General features: G+C 35.2%; 1 protein-coding gene, 2 non-coding genes and 1 pseudogene across 5 annotated transcripts; 3 read left to right on the top strand and 1 right to left on the bottom strand.

Annotated features, from left to right (window-relative positions):
• The first annotated feature begins 1,377 nt into the window (after positions 1-1,377).
• On the top strand, positions 1,378-14,021 carry LOC120213216. Of its 3 annotated transcripts, none has more exons than XM_039211360.1 (9): positions 1,378-2,564; positions 2,942-3,060; positions 3,579-4,205; positions 4,278-4,581; positions 4,911-5,079; positions 5,200-5,290; positions 5,420-5,610; positions 6,404-6,405; positions 14,008-14,021. In XM_039211360.1, the coding sequence occupies exons 1-7, from the start codon at positions 1,404-1,406 to the stop codon at positions 5,535-5,537; spliced, it is 2,589 nt and encodes an 862-aa protein (XP_039067291.1). In that variant the 5' UTR covers positions 1,378-1,403; the 3' UTR covers positions 5,538-5,610; positions 6,404-6,405; positions 14,008-14,021. The 3 variants fall into 3 exon arrangements, with proteins under 3 accessions (XP_039067291.1, XP_039067290.1, XP_039067289.1); XM_039211359.1 differs by having other exon boundaries at positions 1,379-2,564; positions 4,914-5,079; positions 5,188-5,290; XM_039211358.1 differs by having other exon boundaries at positions 1,379-2,564; positions 5,188-5,290.
• On the bottom strand, positions 5,994-13,966 carry LOC120213223 (annotated as a pseudogene).
• A 2,543-nt stretch (positions 14,022-16,564) lies between the features above and the next one.
• Positions 16,565-16,638, top strand: TRNAN-GUU. The gene has a single exon. It is a non-coding gene; the product is annotated as a tRNA-Asn (tRNA).
• A 147-nt stretch (positions 16,639-16,785) lies between these two features.
• Positions 16,786-16,859, top strand: TRNAI-AAU. Its single transcript has one exon. It is a non-coding gene; the product is annotated as a tRNA-Ile (tRNA).
• The last annotated feature ends 1,806 nt before the right edge of the window (positions 16,860-18,665 follow it).

Raw genomic sequence — 18,665 nt, 5'->3', positions numbered from 1 at the left:
ATAATGACGTGGCGTAAAGTGATTGACTTCCAAAAGTATAATTAAAAATAATATCTAAAAGCCCAAATGTTTCAGGACGTGTCACTCTTTTTGTAAACCAGTGCGTCCTTCTTTTCCCTTAATAAAACAATTAGGATAAATTACAGTGAGGACACTTTTTTATTTTGATAACCATATTTTGAAAAGTATATTCTTGATCACTTATATTATTAATTTATTGTATTTTTGGACACTGATCTGTTAACTCTATTATTGATGTGGTACGTTAATAGTGGGATGAAAGATAAAAACAGGAGTTATTCATGAAAAGAATCAATTTTACCTAATTTATTTGAAAACATATTTTATAATTTGATACTATAAAATTTGATTTAAACCTAAATCTCATTTTTAATCTTTGACATTTCGATAGTTGGATGATAATCTCAACCGTGGAAAGATAAAGAATAAATAAAAGAAATATATAACTGCTTGATGATGATCTTACAATGTCAAAGGATAAATTGAAGTTTGAATGTATACACAATATTTGAGGAGATTTTTTTTAAAGCAAAAACAAATTGAGCCAATAAAGCAAAATAAGAGAACAATATAAAGTCGTTTGTAATATTTATCAATAAAAAAATCGATGATTCATGATTGTGACCTGATAATAAAAGTAAGAATTTTTTTAGGTAAGTCAAATTGATATTTTATTTAAAATTTAAAATAAAAAATAATATTTTTGTAAATGTGTCGCATCGTGAATCCATAATATAGGTAGTCAAAATGTTGTTTTTCAAAGTTTGTCGATCAAAATAAGAAGAAACTCGAACAAGAGTGACATCTTCGGTAAGTTTCTCTAAAAATGAAACCAAAATTACTTGAAAAACAAAATTTGCTATGCATTGGTACTTCGGAAGTAGTTTTGTCCCATCGTTGTAGGCTTTGATCCTTCTCTCCCTCCTTGTTTTTTCTGAACTTGTTTCGGTTTCTTATTTTGATTTTCAGGCAAACATTTCAATACACGAAAAGGAATGAAAATGATTTTCTTTTCATTCTTAAATTTCAGAAGGTACGTCTCTTTCGCCTCAAGTTTTTCAATCAATTTTTCCTCTCTTTTTTTTTTTACCTTTTCTTTTGATTTGTTGGGATTTTTTGGTATTTACTTATTTATTTATTTATTTTTGATATTTTTATCAGCTGAAGAAATGAGTTGGGGCTCTCTCCTTTTCCGAATTTAGGGCATACTTATTTTCTTTATTTCCTTTTGCTTTTTAATAGATTTTGAAAGCCAAATTAGGCTATGGTTTTCTAATTTTTGGCATATTTATATATGTATTTTATGTGGTTGTGATCTTGGGTAATTTTGAAGGCAAATGGGTTATCTGTATTAGAGGGAAGGGTTAGACGTAGGGGGGGAAATGACGGATTTTCAAGCTTTACAACAAAAACCAGAACCCGCGAATGACGTCAGAGCTGAATTGGAAAGGGGTTTGGAGGACTTGATGAGAGGGCATTTGGATGATTGCATGTCATTTGCATCCTGCAGTTCTAATGCAAATCCTGATGACGAGGATGATGATGGTGGTGATCAGCTTGTTAGGAGGAGGAGGAGGTCTGATCTTGAAGGTGATGATTTAGCTGAATCATCTGCAGCTAGAAGGCGGCATTCTAGGATTTTGAGTAGATGGGCTGCCAGGCAGGCTCAGGAAATGATAACAACCATGGAGAGGAGGAACAGGGAGTCTGAACTGATGGCTTTGGCTGGTTTACATACTGTTTCGATGCTCGACTCTTCATTCTTGAGAGAGTCGCAGTCACCTGCTTCTAGGAGACAAGGGGGGAATGATGAGAGGCCTAGTACTCGGGCTTCTTCGATTTTGCAAATGTGGAGGGAGTTGGAGGATGACCATATGTTGAATAGGGCACGAGAGAGGGTGAGGGAAAGGTTGAGGAGGCAAAGCGATGCTGATAATAATACGACAGTGTCTAGTGCAACTTTTTCTGAGAGTCGTGGGAGTGAGAATCAGGCGAGTGTTGGAGATGCGAGTGAGAATGAGAATGGAACATGGTCGCATGATCAGGGTGTGTCACAGAACGATCGTGGGTATAATAATGGGTCTATCAGGGAGCACTCCCCTGATCTCAGCGAAGTAGAGAGAGAAAGGGTGAGGCAGATTGTTCAGGGATGGATGGGGAGTGGGATTACTCAACATTCGTCCAATGTTACCCAAAGGACAAGCAATCCTAGCGCTGAATGGCTTGGCGAAACTGAGCGTGAGAGAGTTAGAATTGTCCGGGAGTGGGTGCAAATGACAACTCAGCAGCTAGGTGTTCGTGGGGGGCGGAGGGCAAATCAGCCAGCCACAGTTAGTGTGCAAGCCGGTCCTGTTCGAGAAGGCTCAGTTGCTGAGCATGATGAAGGCAGACAAGAGCATGTTCTGAGGGACTTGAGGAGGTTGCGTGGAAGACAAGCTGTAATCGACTTGCTTGTGCGGATTGAAAGAGAAAGACAGAGGGAACTTCAGGGTTTATTGGAGCACCGTGCTGTTTCTGATTTTGCTCATCGCAACCGCATTCAGGTTAGCTGGCTATCATGAAGTTTGTTAAGTTCGTGGTTCAGTAAGATGGTACTAGCTCCCATTTATTTTTGCATGCTGCAATACATTTCTTTCTTTCAAGGAACTATATTCAGATAAGCTTTGGGTATTTATTTTTAAACATCTAAGAGGATGCATGCGTTTTCTTCTTGGTAAACTGGGTAAAATTGCTGTATCAGGGTTAAAAGTGAAAGTAACATCATTTTTTCCTATAAATGTTTATTTTTTTAATGTGAAAATTTTGTTGATGACTGCATAATCTTACATATTTTCATGATGTTAATATATTTTTGTTTTCATCTTGTCTAGTGAAGGGCCTTTCTATGTTTTGTATGCTTATAATGCTTTTAACTTTGCAGACACTACTCAGAGGTAGATTCTTACGAAATGAAAGACCTGTTGAATGGGAAAGATCATCTTCATCCGCAGCAAGTGAATTAATTCAGTTAAGACAACGGAACACCGTATCTGACTTGAGGTATGAATATTTTCTGTTCATGCTCATAATGAAGAAGCTCTTGAAGAAGTTTTCACTGTTAATAAAAATGTTTTAATAGTTTTTGAAAGGTTCTTTGTGTGGAAATGATGTTATATGCTGAGGAACTTCGCATATGATATATATAACAAGACATTGACTTGAATAATACTTGGGATATGGTATTTTGGATTGACAATCTTGTTATGTTCTTGTTTATGTACTATGAAGCTAGACCTCATGTGTATTGATCTATAACTTTCTCCTATTCATGGAAAATTGGAACAACTTAGTTTGATTTTTTCCCTTTTGTGCTTTTTGTTTGAGAAGCATAAAAGTAGATATCGCCTGTAAACAATGAGAGAAATGTGGTGTGTATGGTTTTCTGTTGCAGTTCATCTACGTGCCTCTAGATTATGGCTCGAACAATTCTGTATAATGCTCTTTTTTTGCTTATTCAAGCACAAAGCTCTCGTACTTGTACCTTGATTTTCAGAACTGCTAATTATTTTACCATTCAGGGAAGGAGTCCATAACAGATTAGCAACAATTGTCCGCAATCAAGCTGACATCAATTCTGAAACCACATCTAACAATGTCATCTCTGATTCTGGAAATGAACTTCCCCAAACAAACATGTTGTCAGATGTCCAAAGTGAAAACAATGAGCACTTACAATTTAGGAGTTTGGAAACTGGCATCGCTGAGTTGCCTGATCAAACAGGAGATATGGTTAGCAACATGGCTTTTGAGAGCATAAGTTGGCAAGAAAATGCTAACCAAGGTGAGAATTGGCAGGAAGCAGGTGCCAATGATGAGGGAGGAAACTTGCAACAACCAACATATGCTCAGTTCAATCAATGGAGAGAGGGCGATGCTGAAGTAATGGATACAAATTGGCAGGAACATTCAGTTGGCGAGCATCGCCAAGACAATCCTGGAAATGAGAATGTAGAAGCGAGTCACCAAGAGGACGCCCGGAGGGATTTGCGTGAGGATCGCTCTCAAGAAGCTGTTGGTACTTGGTCAGAAGGGCCTTCTTATCGTCCAAGATCACGTCGTGCAGTTCCATTTAGAAGGTTAAACAGATTTTACCCACCTGAAGATGATAATCTGTATGGTATGGAACTTCGAGAACTTCTGAGCAGGTATTTGATAACATATTTGGCTTTTTCTTTTAACTTAAAATAGGAGTATTTGATGGTTTATCTAATTTGTAGGAGGAGTGTCTCTAATCTTCTTCGAAGTGGTTTCCGTGAAAGTCTAGACCAGTTAATTCAGTCTTATGTGGAAAGACAGGGTCATTCTCCCATTGATTGGGATCTGCATAGAAACTTGCCAACTCCAGCCTCCCCAGAGCATGGTCAAGAGCAGCAGATTGGTGAAACAAATGACGATCAGAACGATGCTATTAACAGACCTTCACTGTTACCTTCTCCTCCAGAGCCACCACCACAGCCGCTGAGGCATCATGATTTACATCACACTAGATGGTCCAGGCACAACATGCATAGACCAGAAATCGTAAGCCATTTTTCTTAGCCTTGCGACTATATATTACCAAAACTACTGAATCTGATTCAGTTTTGTTCTTCATAGAATTCTCTGTTATTTTGTTTTCCCCAATAATTGTGATTGTGAGTTCGATACTGAAGATAATCCGAATGTGAAATCAGTCATAATAATCAATTTCAAACAAACACTTTAGGCAACCGATGGATTTAATGATGTGTCTTCTTTTTATCATTTTATGTCGTCGGTCTCGGATAGTTCAATGGATGTGGAATACTATCTAAAAGTGGCCTAGATCTGCTGCATCTTTAAGTTTTTCTCATGAGGCTTTTTATTTTCAGCAGGAATGGGAGATGATTAATGATCTAAGAGCTGATATGGAAAGACTCCAGCAGGGAATGAGCAACATGCAGAGGATGTTGGAAGCCTGCATGGATATGCAGCTGGAGTTACAGCGATCTGTCAGGCAGGAAGTCTCTGCTGCTCTGAATCGTTCAGCTGGTGAAAAAGGTTTTAACTCCTCCCGACTTTTCTTTCCCGGGAAGCATTATTTTTAGATTCTTTTATTCATCAGGTAGTTTAGATCGGTTCTGTTTTTATTTTTCACTTTCATTACAGTTTTGAGTGCAGAAACATCAGAAGATAGGTCTAATTGGGGTCATGTAAAGAAAGGGACTTGTTGCGTCTGTTGTGATAGCCATATCGATTCACTATTGTACAGGTTTGCCTTATTAAACATGTCCAAATCTTCTCATTGTCAATATCACGCGAAAGCATGATATTAAACTCGTTTGATCCGACTTATATATCACAATCGTGTATTCTGCACATTAAAATGTTGGTTTTACAGATGTGGACACATGTGCACTTGTACAAAATGTGCGAACGAGCTGGTTCGTGGCGGAGGAAAATGCCCATTGTGTCGAGCACCTATCGTGGAGGTAATCCGTGCATACTCAATACTGTAAAGAGATGAAAGAACAGAATAAGAATTCAACAGAAAGAGTGGTATATAGTTAAAAAGGCTCCAAGCTGCAGAGAGTCCTAATTAAGGTTTCTTGCCTGTGTTCTTTTTTTTTTTTCTGATTATATGTAGAATGCTATGAAGTTTATACTTGGAATAACAATTGATATCATTGATTCATTCATGCGTTAAATAAATGTCAGTCATAGTTAATTCTTTGTTCCTCCTTTTTTTCTCCATTCCACTGTAAATTATTATTATGAAAATTATTCGATACACAAGGACGCGTAAAATTTAGACTCCGCAATCTTGTCTCTCAGTGATTGCTGAATTTATTACATCAAGGCTTACACTTCTGTTTTTTCTGTATACCCTCAAGAAATTAAAAAATATATATACTTGTATAACTTATATGTATCTTTGTATATTACAATTAACCTTCAATAAACCCTCAAAAAATTAAATGGTGGAAGATGAGAAGCTTAGTGTCGAAGGCCGGAGCGGGAGAAAGAATACGACCAAACTTACGTATAAGTCATTAGAATCAGCGCTTTCGACCACTGGCAGCTCTGGGCTGCATCACGAGTTTCTCCCGCTGATCTTCTACCTCTGCGTATTTGAGGCTCATGTGTAGGTATCGTTCGCGTAATTCTTACAGCTCGGTCTTGAACGCTGACATCTGGCAATCACATCGCTCTTTTCTTGCAGCCCTTTCACGGGTCGACTTCTCCCAAGCAGCTGGATATAAGCTTACTTCATCGCGTAACAAACTGCAGGCAAGCAAAATACGTAAAGAACGTTTAGCATTCACTGGTACGCGTGGAATCTGATTTCTCTTCTCGATTCTAAACATTCTGACACGGTGGTTAGGCGTTGGATCTTTTTATCTTAGGAGACCTCTCGTCCTAGGAGAAACCCAGGTTTACGTTCCCACACTTGCAATCCATAATGATGCCGGGTATTGTTATTTTATTAGATGATGTTAATTTGATAAAAGAACTAAATAATATTAATTTAATAAATGAAAATATATATTATAATTTAAATGGTATAATGTCAAAAATAGTCCCCAATGTATATTAAAATAGTCATTTTAGTCCTTAATCTTTGTTGAGCATTTTGGCTCCCAACGTTTCACTTTTGGGCAAAATGCTCCATCTATAGATGAAAATCATTAGTTAACACACTATTAACGTTTAAAAAATATGAGTATTTTTTATCCTAAAATGAAATATTGAGGGTTAGAATGCCCAAAAAAAAAATAAAGAACAAAGCGATTATTCTATTAAATGTTAGATTTTTTCGTGTGCCTAAAATGAAACGTTAAGAGTCAAAATATTCCAAAAAAAATAGAATAGGAGATAAAATACTTATTTTAATAAAGAGACAAATTTTAGCATTATGCTTATTTAAATCCACATCATAGTGCTATATTAATATTTTAATACATGTGAGTTTGTCACATCAATAACAACGGTTAATAGTCAATTAACTAACTATTTTTATAAAAGAAATTATTTTAACTAAAGTTAAAATATTAAAAAAAAGAAGATTAAATTGATTATAGGATGAATTTTTGAAAGCCTACCTATTAAGCTGGGCCTTGTACATGTCATTTGCTTCTAGAGCTTCTGCAAGTTCATTTTCAGGATTCTGAATTCTCGACGAAAGATCGACTCCTGAAACTTGAGGAATCTCATTATTGCAGTTTCGATTGTTATTGTCCTGAAAAGAGATCTTTGAGCCACAGTCTCATAGATAACCTTTGCAAAGATCTGATTGCCCAGTCTGAAATATTAGAAACAACTAACATGAAGTAAAAAGAAAAGAAAAACTGTAGACAGAATAACCTTCGTATGATTTTCATCCATATGTTGACGGGTTGGTTCGTTTCAGTTGATAGCGGGTTATTATTCTCTTCTATGTTATTCTAAATCAGGAAAAAGTCCTCATAAACCTTTTTGAGCTTATTTTTAATGAAATCAGGTACACATGAGAGAAATTCCAAACAAGAACTATAAAGGAGGGGTTCAAATAGCTAAACCGATGATAATAAACTACTAAGCTCGAAATTTTAGGAGGGTCGGATTTGACCGGCTGTGATCCAACCAAATTCGGTCCAGCCGAATTTTTATTTTGAAAATTCACATTCAGATTGGATCGGATATTTTGAGGGTGGAGTTGAGTCTGGGGTTATGTTTAAAAAATTTGATCTGATCATATAATATTATAATTATTTTTATATATTTAGAGATAGTTGTAATAATATCTTTTTATATTTTAATTAGATTTTTATTTTATCTAATAAAAATAATTATATATATATAAGGTTGGGTTGAGTGTAGATTTTAACCGAGTCTGGTCGGGTTTCAGTCCAAAATTTGGATCGGATGTAACTGGAGAGGTTTAACTTTTGTGTAAGATCTGAATGGAATAAAAACCTAATCCGACTCATGTCCATCACCACTTGGAATTATGGTAAAGAGACTCACATTCTTGGAATTGCTTTCATCCTGTTGTATCTGCTTCAGTTCCTCTTCAAGACCTTGAGCTTTCTTCAGGCACTCTTCTTTCTCCTCCTCAGGGTTCTTTATCTTCCTCTGAAGTTGGCTATTTTCTCTTTTAATTTGTGCCAGCTCGTTTTTCAGAGCGGCTTCCTGAGTTCCCAAGGCTTCTCTTGCGGTTAAATCACCCTGCAGCCAAATGATCTTTTCTTCAAGGGCAACTTTCCTACGTTTCAAAGCATCTAATTCGGAAACAGCTTGCTGACTGTTTGAGAATTTCTGGACTGAAATGGTTTTTTCAACTTTAAGTTCTTCATAGTCTCTAAATAGCATTCGGAAAGACAGTTCGAACCTTTCGTTTTCGAACTTGGCTTGACCGATTGTTCTTTTAAGAGCTAAAATTTCATCCTGAAGGAGCGCTGTTTTCAGCAATTGGACCTTAAGGCTGGAAATTTCTTCTTCCAACTGTTGATTCTCGTACTTGGAAGATTTGAGTTTCAGTTCAAGCCCTCTAACAGTGCCTTTCAGTTTGTCTTCAATGGATTTGACTTCTTCCAACAAATCTAATATTTTCTCATGGTCAGCCATCAAAATTTCCTGTTTTTGCTTTGCGGCGGCTAGCTCTTCCTTAAGTCCCTGAGACTCGGTTTCGGATTCCACCTATAAGGCAATGAGTTTGCTCTCGGATGATTGAAGCTTTCCTTGAAGATCTTGTACAGAAGCTTCAAGCATGGCTTTATCTGCACCTAAATGAGAAACTTCAAGCACAGCTTCTGATGCTGTTTTCTCCTTTTCATCCTGGGTAGCCGATATCTGTTCGGTGAGGTGAGCAACCTCTCTTTGGAGGTTGTCGACTTCCATTGTCTTCTCCAAGTACTTTCGGTTTAACAGGCTTTCTTCAAGCACAAGTTTTTCTTTCTGCTTCTTGATCTCATGAAGAAGTGCTTCTAGCTCGAAGTTAAGGGCTTTCTCTTTCGAGGCTATTTCTTCAAGCATCGAGGAATACTTTTCTTCCAAAGCTTCGATTTCGCTGGCCATGTTGGAAAAAACTTTTTCAGATTCCTTTAGTTCTGCTTCCAAGACCGAACAATGCTCATATAACTCCGCCTTTTGCTTCCTTAATTCTCCGTTTGTTTTCTGAAGCATACTGCATTCTTCAGTAAGACTTTCAGTGGTAGCTTGTAGTTTGGGATTCGCAACTTTTAGATACTCACACTCTTCTTTAACTTCTAACCACCGTTTTTGCATCTCTTCCATCTTCTTTCTCATATCAACCTTTTGTTCCTCCATTTCATTTTCCATTCTTTTTATCTCTTCCTTAAATTTCATTCCTTGAGATTCTGAATTTTGTAGTTCCAGACGATGGGACTCTCTCTCCAGTCAGATACCTTAATTGTGCTTCCAAACCAGAGATCCTTTCTGATAACTGTAGATTTTCTTCTTCTAGTTCAGACAAATGAACTTCCAGTTCCTGTTTACCGCTTTCGAGCTCCGTAGATTTCTTTATAAGAACCTGGTTGGCTGAAATCTGGGAATCCACGTTGCTATTAAGGACCATCATTTCGCTACGTAAATCTTCCGAGCATTTTGCAGTAACAGCAGCTTCTCTGAGCATGATTTCTTTGTTCTCCTCCAGCTGGCTTTTCTCCTTCTGAACAGAAGAAACCTGAGCTTCTAACTCCTTTTGATGATGTCTTAAAGCCTCAAGCTCATCTTCCTTTAGCAAATTGTCGGGTTTAAGTTTCTCCGTCTCAGAACTTTCTCCTAAATATTGTTTTTGCCGGAAAAAATTGTTCAAGATAATCTGAACTTGCTGATTTTGACTCATCAAATCTTTACTTTTTAAAATCTTCGAGTCATCCGAAACTATTTCCGCAGGGTTTGCATGTGAATTAAGAAGACCAGACTGTCGCTTTAACTCAGCTAAAGAAAGTTGAATTTGTTCATGTAACTCAGCAAGCAACGTAGAGATTTCAATGGCCTCAGGTGATTTGGAAATAGTGAATTCTTCAAAGGTAAGAACAGGTCGGTCCTTACTCTCAATTTCTTTTTGCTGGTAGCGCTGTAACTGTTGTTGCAGTGCGACAATTTCAATCTCCTGTTCTTCTCTGGCACGACATTTGGAGAGTTCATCATCTAGATAAGAAATTGTCCTTGAAAGCTTCCAACTGCTGCTCTAGGTCAGCACATCGATTTCTAAGAACTATAGATTGAATCTGTACAGGATCAGCAGAAGCTTCTGGTTCATGTCTAGAAAGAGAGTTCTTTCATGGATGATCGGGTAAAAAAAATTAGAGGTAGAACTATGATCTTTTCTTGATTCTTTGAGATAAAATGAAGTTTCAGATTTTCATCAGTAAGCCCATTTCCTTTAAACCTTGGACACCTAGAGCATCGGAAAATTTCATTTCCAAATAAATGATTTGTTGCTCTGTTTCATCTAATTTTCCCTTCCATTGAGCTTCGCAATCCATAAGCGATCGACTCCTTGAAACTTGTTCGATCTCCATTTCATGGTTCTTTTCTTTAAGAGTTTCCTCCAGAACCTGAGTAGTGCTTTTCAGTTTCCTATGTGATTCCTGCAGAAGCTGAAATTGGACCTCTAGATTTCTGTTCTCCGATTGCAAATATTGTCTTCGTTGTCCAAGAATATCGCTTTTGCATTCAGATTTTGCCGCAGAAAGGTTATCAATTTCTACTTTCTGCTTTTCTATTGTTTCTTCTAGTTCCTGAAGAATGGAAACAAGCTCAATATTTGATTCTTGGGTTTTTTTCAACTGTGAGGCCAAATCAGAATTTTCCTCTCACTGAAACCTTATCTCATCTTCCAACTCCTTTTGAAAGGAATCAGTATTTTTAATCTGAAACTTCAAACTGTTGGAAGCGGCCTGTTTCATCTGTGATTCCTCCAACAAGATCTTCACTTGTTTGATCTCCTTCTTCATGCAATCGCATTCAGCCTGGGATGTTGAAAGTGCTGTCTCAAGACTCTTTTGGCGGTTGGCAAGGTCAAAAAATTCCTTCTGCAATTTTTCCATATCAATCATCAACTTTCGAGCATTTTGGTCCCACATCCTAGCTTCTGCTCGAAGGTCCCCAATTGTGATTTCTGCATATTCCAAGACATTTTTAGATGAACCAGCATTACGTAGTGGAGAAGAGGGAACAAGAAGTGAAGCCCGATTCGAGTCTTCTTTGTGGTTATGAGAATGACTTCCAGAACTGGAGAGCTTTGGTGCCCCGGAGTGGTTTGACCTCGAAGAATAGGTAAAAGAATAAGATCTATGAGGAGAACAAGTTTGAGAACCAGTTGAATCTTGTCTTCCAATTAGATTGCTCATAACCCCGTTATGAGGGGAGAAAATTTCTCTATAGGAACCATCCAAGGAATCAAAGCTATTACGCGAGTCCGATGCTGACAAACTTGGTTCCTGAACAGACATGAGTAGGTTTCATCAGCCTCAAAGACAACGTGCACAGGAAACTAATTGAGAATGCTTATCATAGAGGCAAAGTTCTAGACTGCTTGTCGCATTCTTTGCAATCTACCAAACCTATTACTAGTGTTTTTGTAATTCATGTACTTTCAGGTAAGTTTGATTGACACTGGAGTGTTTTAACTATATTCAGATTAAATAACAGAATTAGTTAAAAGAAACACAATTGCAGAAAGGGAAGTTGACAAAAGGAAGTCTTAGCATATCCGCAAAACAACTAGGAATAATATCAAGGGACCATACCCTACCAGACAATTCTCCAGGATGAAGGGTACCCTCAAAGTGATAACTAGAAGAAGCTCCAACACTCCTGGTAAATGTACCATCAGAAGCATCAGACTTGGTTTCCAAGTTATCGTATTCCAGAGAAGCATCCTCCGAATACGACAAATCTATAATTTTCCATTGCTCATCCCTTTAAAAGATACAGTAGCCTTTTTTTACAATCATAATTCATAATACAAACTGAATCTCATAAAGTGTAAGGTTTCATGCAAAATCGTAAACCTGCGTTCTTCTCTTGGTGTCGAGCACTGAATTTTTAACCTGCAGATAATCATGAAGAAATAACATCAGAGAAAGGTGAATAATTGAGTTTCTGTTCCTAAATAAAAACATGTGATTGAGACATAAAATAAGTTTGACGACGAGTTTGTTGACCAGAAACCATGGTTTGGGTACTAGATTTCCGAAACTGTCGACAAATGTATCTGAATAAGCTTAAGTAATACTGAATCAATTTCTACATGATGATTCCTCCCTCAAAAGTAACTGAACTTTAAGCCATAACTAATTTTCTTTCCATGGATTCACTTTAAGAAGCACTGCAAACTTCTATCATCCACTATTTTAAGCAATAAAATTACAATTTAGCAACAAAACCAACACACAGTGGCAGCAAGCAATTCAAACTAGATGATCTTGTTCCATCGATTTAAAAGATTTATCCTTTAGAATTAGGAAAAAGTTGGTCTTAACTTTTATATATCAGTAAAGGTTGAAACTGTTGGGCACTTGAAACAAGAAGCAACTTTAGATCTCACCTGTAATACTGTTCCATGGTTACTTTTCTTTAATGGTAATGAAAGAGGAATTGAACTTTTTGAACTTATGTAGCTTTCAAGGTTAATTGTTGCCTCTCCAAGGAAGCCGGATCTAGATGATCCCTACAATAACATCAATTTAAGTTAATTATTTATAATCCTGACATAAATCAATTCCACAACAATATATAAAACTTCATAAAAGACCAAGGCAAAGCACCATACCATGGCAACAACAAGCTTAAATAAGCATCCATCAATCACTTTCGAAGTATCACCTCTTGCAATATAAATGGATTCTGAGAAGCTATGTCCATCGACAATTTTCATTCCGCACTGACTCTTTGCCCCATTTGTTTACAATTTTTCCAGTATCCACAGAAATAACTGACACAAAAAGCTTGTCCCATCCTTTTGGAATCTTCAAGAATTCAATAATCCACAATTAGAATGCATGAAAGAAATCAAACCATTCGTGGGAATAGGCTCGCTATTTTGTTACAAGAACTTTTAGATTTTTATTTAAATTATTTTTAGCTTAGTCAAGTAACCGCAATTAGCATAAATAATGCACATACAGAGCCTAATATAACAGTCAACAGAATCTAAACTTTATTATCACATTTTATATTTTAGTAGGAATCAAGTAATCGTCATTAAATCAAAATTATCTTGAGTAAATTTTAAGAAATAAACCTCAAATTATATCAAAAAACCCCACGACAATTTGTATAACGATTTCAACTACAATTCCCGCTTCATAATTATTTACGGTATTTTACAGCGCAACTAGAAATAAAGTTAATGTACAAGATGAAAAACATTATAGAAGTCAAAACTGAAGCGTCAACATATCTGACTAAAAGAAAATCCAAACTAAAAATGTAGCCATCCTTACTGCTTATCGTAGATCTTCGTATAATGAAATTACAATTAAATTACAAATAAATTCATCGATAAATAAAAAATTGTAAAAGAATATTATTAGTAACTCTCCACAAACGCACTCAGAAATGAAATGATACAAATAAAAAAGCATCTTCCAACCATAAAAAAGGAAACTTAAATCTGCAGCGAATTGACAGTGAGAACGTAAACTTGAAAAAGAAAATTGAAGGGGAAAAAAACGAAAAACGTTTGAAGTTGAGTTTTGCCGATGTAACAGCGGATTCAATGTTAACATTACAATGAAGTAATAATTCAGAAAATGTAAAAAAAATACAAAAGAAAAAGAAAACAGAGTGAAAGGAGATACCTGAACAGCTTGGAAGCTGGAGAACTTGAAATCGAATCTCTCACCGGATTTATCAGACTTTTGCTTATGTAATCTGAACATATTTTTCTTCTTTTTTGCTCAGATTTGATTATCTCCTGCAGGTTTCCCAGTTTTTCGCACGGCCTAGAATGAGAGAAGGTGCCAAAAGCGTTAGCTGTGATTTTGCTTTGAAGTATGTAAGCTGTTTCTTTTGTAGCTTTATTTATTCGTTTGGTTTAAATTTTTCTCTAGTTTATTTATCAGATTCGCCCCTTGAACTTTTATAACTCAGTCTAATACCCTTCTTCTCTTATATTCCAGTTGGCTTATTTTTAGATTAAATTGAATCCAGACGTTAATTATTGGGTAAACTACGCCAATGGTCACTGATGTTTGGGTAAGTTTTTGTTTTCACCACTAATGTTTCAAAAGTTACAAATCGGTCACTAACGTTATCGTTTGTGATAAAATGGTCACTGGCCATTAACAACCGTTAAGAGGCGTGACGAAAAATACAGCTGGACCGTTATATGCTGAGTTGGATCATTGACCGCCATTTGACTAGCTCTTCTTCTTCTTCAACCTTTTCCCCATCTTCTTTTTCTTCACTTTTCTTCTTCTTTCTTTCTCTTCACTTTTCTTCACTTTTCAGTCTTTTGCTTACTTGATAAAGGTTCCTTTGCTCATTGGTTATCTTCTTACTGTTACAGGTATGCATTTTTATTTTCCTATGTAATGTAAGCAATATGGGGTAAAAATCTTGTGTCAAATGTTGTGAATGATGCCTTGGCTTCATTAAAGGAGAGGATATTTCAAATTATGTGTTTGAGGATTTTCAACAGCTAGTGGAGTACACAATGCTGGAGATGATTAGCGTGCTTAGAGAGGTTAAATCATCTCTATCAATTGCATAAGCAATGTGGTGGCTGTTAATGTTTGAGCTAAACATTTCGATGGCTTGTGAAGGAGAAGGAGATATATTCTGTAATGTTGGGTGCAAAGAAATCTTGGGGGAGAGCTCCTCTGACTCTATCCCCCAGTTGAGACCAGAATCACAAAACCCAGAAACCATTCTTCCATGCCCAAATGCTCACCATATTTTAAAACCATGTTCTCATTGGAAAAGAAGAAAAGTGAAGAGAAAGAAAGAAGAAGAAAAGTGAAGAAAAAGAAGATGGGGAATGGGTTGAAGAAGAAGAAGAGTCAGTCAAAATGGAGGTCAACGATCCAACTCAGCAGATAACGGTCCAGCTGTATTTTTCGTCACGCCTCTTAACAGCTGTTAACGACCAATGACCATTTTGTCACAAACGATAATGTTAGTGATCGATTTGTAACTTTTGAAACATTAGTGGTGAAAACGAAAACTTACCTAAATATCAGTGACCATTGGTGTAATTTACCCTTAATTATTTCCCCTTTTTATAACAAATATAATTTTTTACTAGATTTTGTTGACATAAATAAATGAAATATTTTTATATAACAATATTAATAAATGAATATAGGTAGAGTGATAAAGAACTCATATATAAAGGTTTAATTTAAAATAAGTACATAAAATATGTAACTTTTTTATTTAAGTACTTAGATAACATTTTTCATCTACGCACTTAAAATATTTTTTAATCAATGTCACGTGTTAATTTTCGATATTCTAGAGGGAAAATATTATATACTTTAGGTATCTACTTTGACAAAAAAATATTTTACGTACTTAAATAAAAAAGATAAATACTTTAAGTACCTATCTTAATCAAAAGAATGTTTTAAGGGTACGTTTGGATGGGGATATGTGAGTTTACCGGGGGGAATATTCTTTCCAGAATGTGATTCCCAACCCTCGGTAATAAGTCATTCCAAGCGTTTTGGACTAAAATGCCCTTAACATATTTTTTTTTCTTCAAAAATATCATTCTTCTGTCGTTGAATAAAAAAAATTCTACGAAAGTTAAATTGTAAATTTATTCTTAAACTTTTTTAGATTTACAAAAAAAGTCCATAGACTTTTATATGAAGTTCAAGGGTTAAAATAACATTAAATCCTTTCATTAAACCTATTTATCTTTTACATTTTGTATAAAAATTATATAAATTTTATGAATTTAAATTTTTTAAATAAAATATATAAATTAAAAATAATAAAATTATATATTTTCTATGATATTTTATACAAATATTTTCATTTTAATATTTATAATTCAACTTGTTAAAAAAACCGATATATAATAAGGACAATTTGGTAAAATATACATTCAAATAATATTTTATTCCTTTAACCAAACAATGTAATATTACATTCATGCTAAACGAACCAAACATAACAATGCAACATTCCCAGTAATGTGTTAGGTAATGTTACATTCCGGTAATCCTATTCCCGGAGGTAATGATACATTCTATGAACCAAACGTACCCTAAGTACTTAAATAATAATTATGATAAACTTTAAATATCTATTTTCTAAATAAAGCATATATAAATATATTAATTTTATATTTAATCTTCAAATAATAATTAAATTTTTATGATATATTTAATTGGGTCTTTATTAAATTAACATACTCAATTATTTTAATCATAACCGATCTAATAATTAAAATAATTGATTAAAATTAAAATACGATAAAGCTCGTAAACTTAATTAATTCAAAAAAAATTAACCTGATTTGCCATCCTTACCCAACTTTACTAAATTAAAAAATTTAAGTCATTTATCGCCTTAGCAAAAGGCTGGAGTAGCTCAGTTGGTTAGAGCGTGTGGCTGTTAACCACAAGGTCGGAGGTTCAAGCCCTCCTTCTAGCGTTTTCGTCTTTTTTCTCCTCCAATTTACTTAGAATATGTTACCCAAATAACAAAACTGACACAAAAATGTTCCAACAGAACTGATCCAATCCAGTTCTAACTGAAAAAAAGAGAAATCTATCAGAAACGTGTGAGATAAAAAACATTGGCCTATTAGCTCAGTTGGTTAAAGTGTTGTGCTAATGACGCGAAGGTCGCAGGTTCGAAACCTGCATGTGCCATAACCTTTTTTTACCTTTTCCTCCTAATGTCATACTCTTTTTGGCCAACTCTTGTTCTTGCATTGCATGTTCGTTTTGGGATTCACACCCAGGATTTACTTTGATTCTTTTTTTGTGCGTGTCTGTGTGTGAACGGTTTGGTTCCCTATTAAAATGATTGAAAAGAGTTGTTTTTCTATGTAGTGGGGTTGCAAGAAATTGAAGAGAAGGGGTTAAAAGAAATCCTTTTTATTTTTTCAATTTTTTATGGAGTTTGAGATGAGGAAATAATATTAGGGAGTTTGAGACAGTGAACAGATGAACAGATTAGGCAATTGTAAATTTGTAACTGAGTAGATAACTGTAAACATTAGGCATGGAAATTAATTCAGTTGTCCCTGCAGATGGCAAGAGGAAAATATATATGAAAAGCTGTGCCTTTTTCATTGTATTTTATGTTCATCTTCTTGTCCTATGCTTGAGCAATATCTTGGTCTTTACGTTCAACTTTATGTCATATGTCCATTGAACTTTGCTAGCTGTTTTTGATGTTTCCAGGGGTGGATTTCAAAATCAAGATGGTCACAATTGGTGGGAAAAGATTGAAGCTTACAATCTGGACACAGGTAATTGATGGATATAGCCAACGCTTTGCAACTACTTGTTCTTACTTAGACCTATATATTTCCCGTGTTTCCCCTTTGTATCTTGTTCGTTGCACGACTATTTTACATGCGAGAGGCCCGTAGTTGATGCTGCTGCTGCACTCATCTTGAGTCTTGATTCAGAAAAGAAAAGTGGGGTTTGAAATTGTTTCATCCTTGTTGGAAACAGCAGGAAGGTTGAAGAATGTTTTTGAGTGTTAACTTTTGGTTTTTATTTTATACTAGATTTCAATCACTCTAGAGTTTTAGTACTGGAGTAGTAGCAAATCACAGAAGTTGTCAAGATTTCGACATTTTTGAGTATCTCAAAGATGTGTCAGTTTGATCTTTGAATCAAAATGATTAGGAGAAGAGTAGTATTTAGGGGATGCTATACTCTTTCTCATATGTTTTAAACATCATTCTAGGACAAATGAACTTTTTTAAGCATCATTTTTCTGTTTAGTCATTAGTGAAGTCAAACATGATTGCAGGGGTACATGAGCAAAGGTAACTGCGTAAGTTTATGTCGTATATACCGGTTTTAACCATACAAAACACCTTGCATATAAACTTAAATTTCTAGCATCACTGTTTTGGAAGTATCGACTAAATTTGTTAACAAGTTCATAATAGCAGAAGCTTAGCCTTAAACATGGATATGCCCCCTACGTGCTTTACATTAGGGGTTTAGTTTAATTCAGTGAATGTAAGATTATCTTTGAGAATAAGATTATTGGAATGTAATATTACTCTAAGAATATTGTACAAAGATTTAATTAAAAAGTTTATAAAATATTGGGGACTTAAGATAAATTTACAAAAAATTGTTACTTTTAATGGGAGACTCTTGAGCACATTTTTAATGCTCACCCAACCACCAATTTTTTCAAATCATATTATCACTCATGAATACGTAATAAGGTGTCATGTCATCATTTATGAATATGTGATATGTATTATGTTATCATTTACGTACATGTAACATGTATTATGTCATCACTTACGTACACGTGACATATGTCATGTCATTATTTATGTATATGTGATTATGTTATGTCTTATCTTTCTCTTCCACCCTCATCCCTCTTCCCTGTTTCCTTTGAATTTAATATTTGAAATTCTATTATTTTTATTAGGCATAATAAAAAATACTTCAAACATGTAATTCAATAATCGTTTT

Source organism: Hibiscus syriacus, unplaced genomic scaffold (assembly GCF_006381635.1).
Source record: "Hibiscus syriacus cultivar Baekdansim isolate YM2019G1 unplaced genomic scaffold, ASM638163v2 tig00110020_pilon, whole genome shotgun sequence".
Lineage (NCBI taxonomy): Eukaryota > Viridiplantae > Streptophyta > Magnoliopsida > Malvales > Malvaceae > Hibiscus > Hibiscus syriacus.
Note: the sequence above shows the minus strand (reverse complement) of the source record. Positions and strands in the feature narration are given on the sequence as shown.

Coding starts and splice junctions, on each gene's coding strand:
- LOC120213216 (XM_039211358.1), top strand. CDS start 1,404: ATGACGGATTTTCAAGCTTTACAACAAAAACCAGAACCCGCGAATGAC. Junction 4,582..4,910: donor ACATGCATAGACCAGAAATC/GTAAGCCATTTT, acceptor TTTTATTTTCAG/CAGGAATGGGAGATGATTAA. Junction 5,291..5,419: donor ATCGATTCACTATTGTACAG/GTTTGCCTTATT, acceptor TTGGTTTTACAG/ATGTGGACACATGTGCACTT.